The 4,447-nt window shown below is 40.1% G+C and overlaps 1 protein-coding gene and 1 pseudogene across 1 annotated transcript; both read left to right on the forward strand.

Moving 5' to 3' along the window:
* Window positions 1–2,307: 2,307 nt before the first annotated feature.
* Window positions 2,308–3,193, forward strand: LOC149264167 (olee1-like protein; the record flags this gene model as incomplete). Its single annotated transcript, XM_089396480.1, has 2 exons — window positions 2,308–2,575; window positions 2,910–3,193. Coding segments are annotated over exons 1-2 (441 nt in total), but the record flags the coding sequence as incomplete, so codon positions are not given.
* Window positions 3,194–3,214: 21 nt separating this feature from the next.
* LOC149264168 (uncharacterized) lies at window positions 3,215–3,889 on the forward strand (annotated as a pseudogene).
* Window positions 3,890–4,447: the final 558 nt, after the last annotated feature.

Genomic DNA, 4,447 nt, shown 5'->3' on the forward strand with positions numbered 1-4,447 from the left:
AGCCGGAAGCCAATGCATTCGACCCAGCGAATGACTCCACCTGCATAGGAACGAAAGGAGGAAGGGTTAGTTACCAACCCTTGAAGAAAAGCGAGAAACAGAGAAACTGAAAGGGAAAATGCCGAGAGAATGAACAAGAAATCATACCTGAAAGGTGAGCTGCAGCTGTAAGGCAAAACCCTCAAACGGACAAACCCTGCTCACAGAGGAGCCGAGCTGTTAGAGTCTAAAAAAAATAGCGGAAACGAAGTTTGGCAGGGAACGAGAGCTTACCAGTTGAATTAGCAGAGATTCGAACCGGGCAAGCCGCGGAACCCATCAAACTTGGAGGCTGACGAACCGAGAATGTAACTAGAATGCCATTAACTTATAATGCTCAAGTAACCATGGACTCTTGAGAGCAACGAACAGACAATACTGTGACAAACAACAACACTAGTGGGAAGAGCCAAACGATGGAGGAATAAACATACAAACGATACAGTAGCGAACTTACCAAAGCGACACCAGACCGTCGAGACATACAAGCTGGACCAGGAGCAACAGAACCGCAACCAAACGTTTGCCATACAGTTAATCGAGCAGGCAGGAACCGCATTATGTTTCAACCACAGACAATACAACAAACACAAAGAAAAAAATCTCAGAGACAGCAGAGCTAAACTACCAAGTAACAATAATAACCCAAAGGTCGCGAACAGGGTAAAACCCAAGCCGAGAACTTTCCAGGATCCCAAGGAGGGACAGTTTTCCACCGATAAGACCACCACAGTACATGTCATAGCCCAAGTTGATTATAAATCAAACTAAAATTTATTACCAAATCAATTGTATACTACCCGATTCATAGGAGCGTTACACATCCGCTTGGGAGTTGGCGGGACCACGTGGGCTGGCTCCATCATTATTGCCTTTAGATTAAGATATAACTACAAACTGATAAATGAAGACATAGTGTCCTTAGATTAGAATATATCAATGAAATACAGCAAGACAAATTTGTCTTTACACCTCGTAGATCAAGGAGTCGAAGTTTTGGACTTTGTACAACGAGATCTACTTTATTTTTATTCATGAAAATGAGCAACATAGAGATTGATGTCAACGAATGGGGGAAAACACACACCAATCATGGGAAGATGGAAATACGACCTTCATGAAAAACAAATGGTCATTCATTCATGTAATAATCTTGAGGTTTAGCTTTATTAGTCCCTGCCTTTGGCATAGCAGGGACTATCGCGTTTGATCGAGTTAACGAGGTTCAGTGTGTAAGTAATTTTAAGCAAAGTTTATTGTTGGCGTTTTGGCTCCAAAAAATTTTAACCAAACTTTCGATTTCACCCTCTTATTGCAAGCATATCTTGCCACGATGTGGCCCCGACGTGACCGATGTGATTTCAGTGAGGGCAATTTATTTTATCCTAAGTTTTTTCTTTTTTCACTTGTCACTGTTGCGTGTTGACGATTTGGCTCCAAAAAATTTTAACCAAACTTTCGATTTCACCCTCTTATTGCAAGCGTCTCTTGCCCCGATGTGGCCCCAACGTGACTGATGTGATTTTAGTGAGGGCAAGGTATTTTATCCTAAGTTTTTTCTTTTTTCACTTGTCACTGTTGCGTGCTGACATGATTGCTCAGAGCATTCACCCTCTTATTGGGCAGTTCCTATTTCCAAACCTATAGCATTATAAATGCTATGTCCTTACATGGTCTTGATAGCCCCTTGATGTCATCGCTCGCTTACATCTCTTCAAAGACGGGTTCTGACATCGGCTCTATTCTCCGGCTAACAGATTCTGATTGCATAGTGATGGAGACATGCATAATGCATAATGCGGCATATGTATCATGGCATGTCGTGTATCATATGCTATCCATTCCCATACCATCTGATATTAATTGCCACCAAATTTTGAATTGTATAATGGCGCTCCAGATTGGAATTTTGAATCTCAGAACCCGCGCTGCCATATTTTGTTAAACTTGAAAGAAGCTTTGGTCGGTTATAGTTTCTTTGCTCAGCATGAGCTTCCGGACGAGTTTGGTGCTAATGGCGATTGCGGTGGTTCTGGCTATCGTTGCCTCTGCTGGTGAGAAAACTCATTTTAGCGTTGCCATTGGGATATTGGGATTCTGGGTTGCCATTTTAGCGTTGCCAGGATCTGATCCTCATCTTCCATGGCTTCTCTTCCGGTCATCCACCACCACAACCATGTGAATCTCATGTGCGCTCTGCAACCCAACACCACTGGCACCTATATATATATTACACCATTCTCTTCGCTCTTCCACACTCAGACCAAGAATCATACATACATACATATATAGGTGCTTTGTGTTGTTGCTTCTTCCATTCCTAATCCAACGAGTATTCTGATCTTTGTTGCTTCTCTCGGCGAGGTGGGTATCTGAACAATGGCCAAGCTATCCGCTTTCTGTGGCTTGATTGCCCTTTTTGCCTTGTTGGGTGTTGCCAATGCCCATGCTGGCCATAACTTTTATATTACGGGCAAGGTTTACTGCGATAACTGTGCTGCTGGATTCCCCACCAGGATTTCACCTGCCATCTCTGGTAAGCCAGCAACCACCCATTTTGGATAGTTTTTCAATTTGTTTTGCAGTTTTTGTAGATTGTTTTCATTTGGGCCACTGCATTTTCTTGTTGAAAAGATATGAAATAATAGATCTGGTGCTGAAGAATAGATCTGGTTTTAAGATTCTCCATGTGGAATGCTATTTGTGCTTTTCTGAATAGATCTATTCTTCCCTTTTGCTATTGTGTTCACATTACTTTCATTTTCTACACTCTTTGTTTTTAAGAGAAACGTGGGTTTCTGTCTGAAGCATAGAATGCACAGGGCACCCCTATGTTTGTTTCTGATATTTTGAGTATGAGTGCTGTGCAGGTGCCACTGTAGGTGTTGAGTGCAAGGATCGTGCTGGTAAGAGATTGTTCTATAATGAACAGCACACCGACAACGATGGGCTTTTCAGTATCGTTGTTCTGGGTGAGCACGAGCACGAAGCCTGTGAGGCATTTACAGTGAGCAGCCCAACCTCATGCAACCTTAAAACTGATAGCAGCCGCGGTCCAGTTTACCTAACCCACAACAATGGGATCAATTCGGACGAAAGAAAGACTGGGCCTTTTGCCTTCAGGATTTTTGTGTTGGCTTTTATTACTGAAAGTTTCTTGCTAACCACAAATAGAATGGGGGCCTGTGGAAGGCGCATGGTAGTGAATTTGGAGATTCTGGAAGCCAAAAATGTCATAGTTAAGCTTTCTGGGGGCAGAGACAGTCTGTTTGTTCGAAATTATCTGACTAGTGGCAATGGCGACGGGGATAATAATATTGCAGTGAATTCCAGGGAAGTGATGGCAAAGGCAGGCCCCGAATGGAAATAGACTTTTCGCTTGGAGTGCGCAGGGAGTATTGGAGATTGTAATGTTATCTGCGAATTGCAAAAGTAGTTTGTTAGGTTTGAGTTGAGGGAGAGAAGTAGCAGAATTAGAGTATTGGGAAATATGTTTAGAGCCTCCAAATTGGTGGGATGGGTTGAAATAGCATGGAAAGATTCGTTGGCTTCTCCCACATTATCAATCAACGATTGGTTTCCCTTGATACCCTTTAATACTATTATCAGTGGAGGTTCCTAGCCGCCAGCCAGTTTGCACATTGCAATCTCCATTAAGCCTCTCATTTTGGTTGATTCAGTTTCACAGCCTCCTAGAGAATACCTGACAGAGATGGAAATATATGATCCACAAGTCAATGAAATCAGGCGAAATAGGTGCATTAGGCGTGTAGAACGGAGTAACTGTCGATGTGGCGGAAAGGTATGCTGCGCAGGTATCCATGGAGAGGGTCTTTTATCTTTCGTATGATGAGCAGCAGCAGCAATGATGAATTCGAGTTGGAAATGCATCATGGTCCAGAATGCAGAGACTAATAGCTATATATGAAATTCGATTATGTATCATTTTTGTGGGGAATATTATACACAATAAAGAATATAGTTTTTATCGAGCCATTTCAATGGTTGATTTATATATATTTCTATTTTAATGTTGAATAGATATATAATTTATAAATATAAATATTTGTATATATTTTATTAAATAACTAAGTAAAAGGACATTAACTTTTTTATTTCATTATGATTTATAACTACTTCATATATTAAGAATACATAATAATCTTTAAAACACTCGCCAACATCAAACTATTTATAAACTATAAACAAATAAGTTTACATATTTTGTTCATTTTAAAAATATAAACAATGACATTTTTTTTTAAAACATAAATAAATAAGTTTACATATTTTTTTCATTTTAAAAATATAAACAATGACATAATTATTTAAAAAAAAACATAAATAAAAAAGCCATATAGCTAGCTTTGCATAATACAGAAAAAAAATTCTTGGATGTGTGGTAATG

This window comes from Pinus tabuliformis, chromosome 6 (genome assembly GCF_031772625.1).
Source record: "Pinus tabuliformis cultivar Carrire ecotype Pingquan chromosome 6, CPIR1, whole genome shotgun sequence".
Lineage (NCBI taxonomy): Eukaryota > Viridiplantae > Streptophyta > Pinopsida > Pinales > Pinaceae > Pinus > Pinus tabuliformis.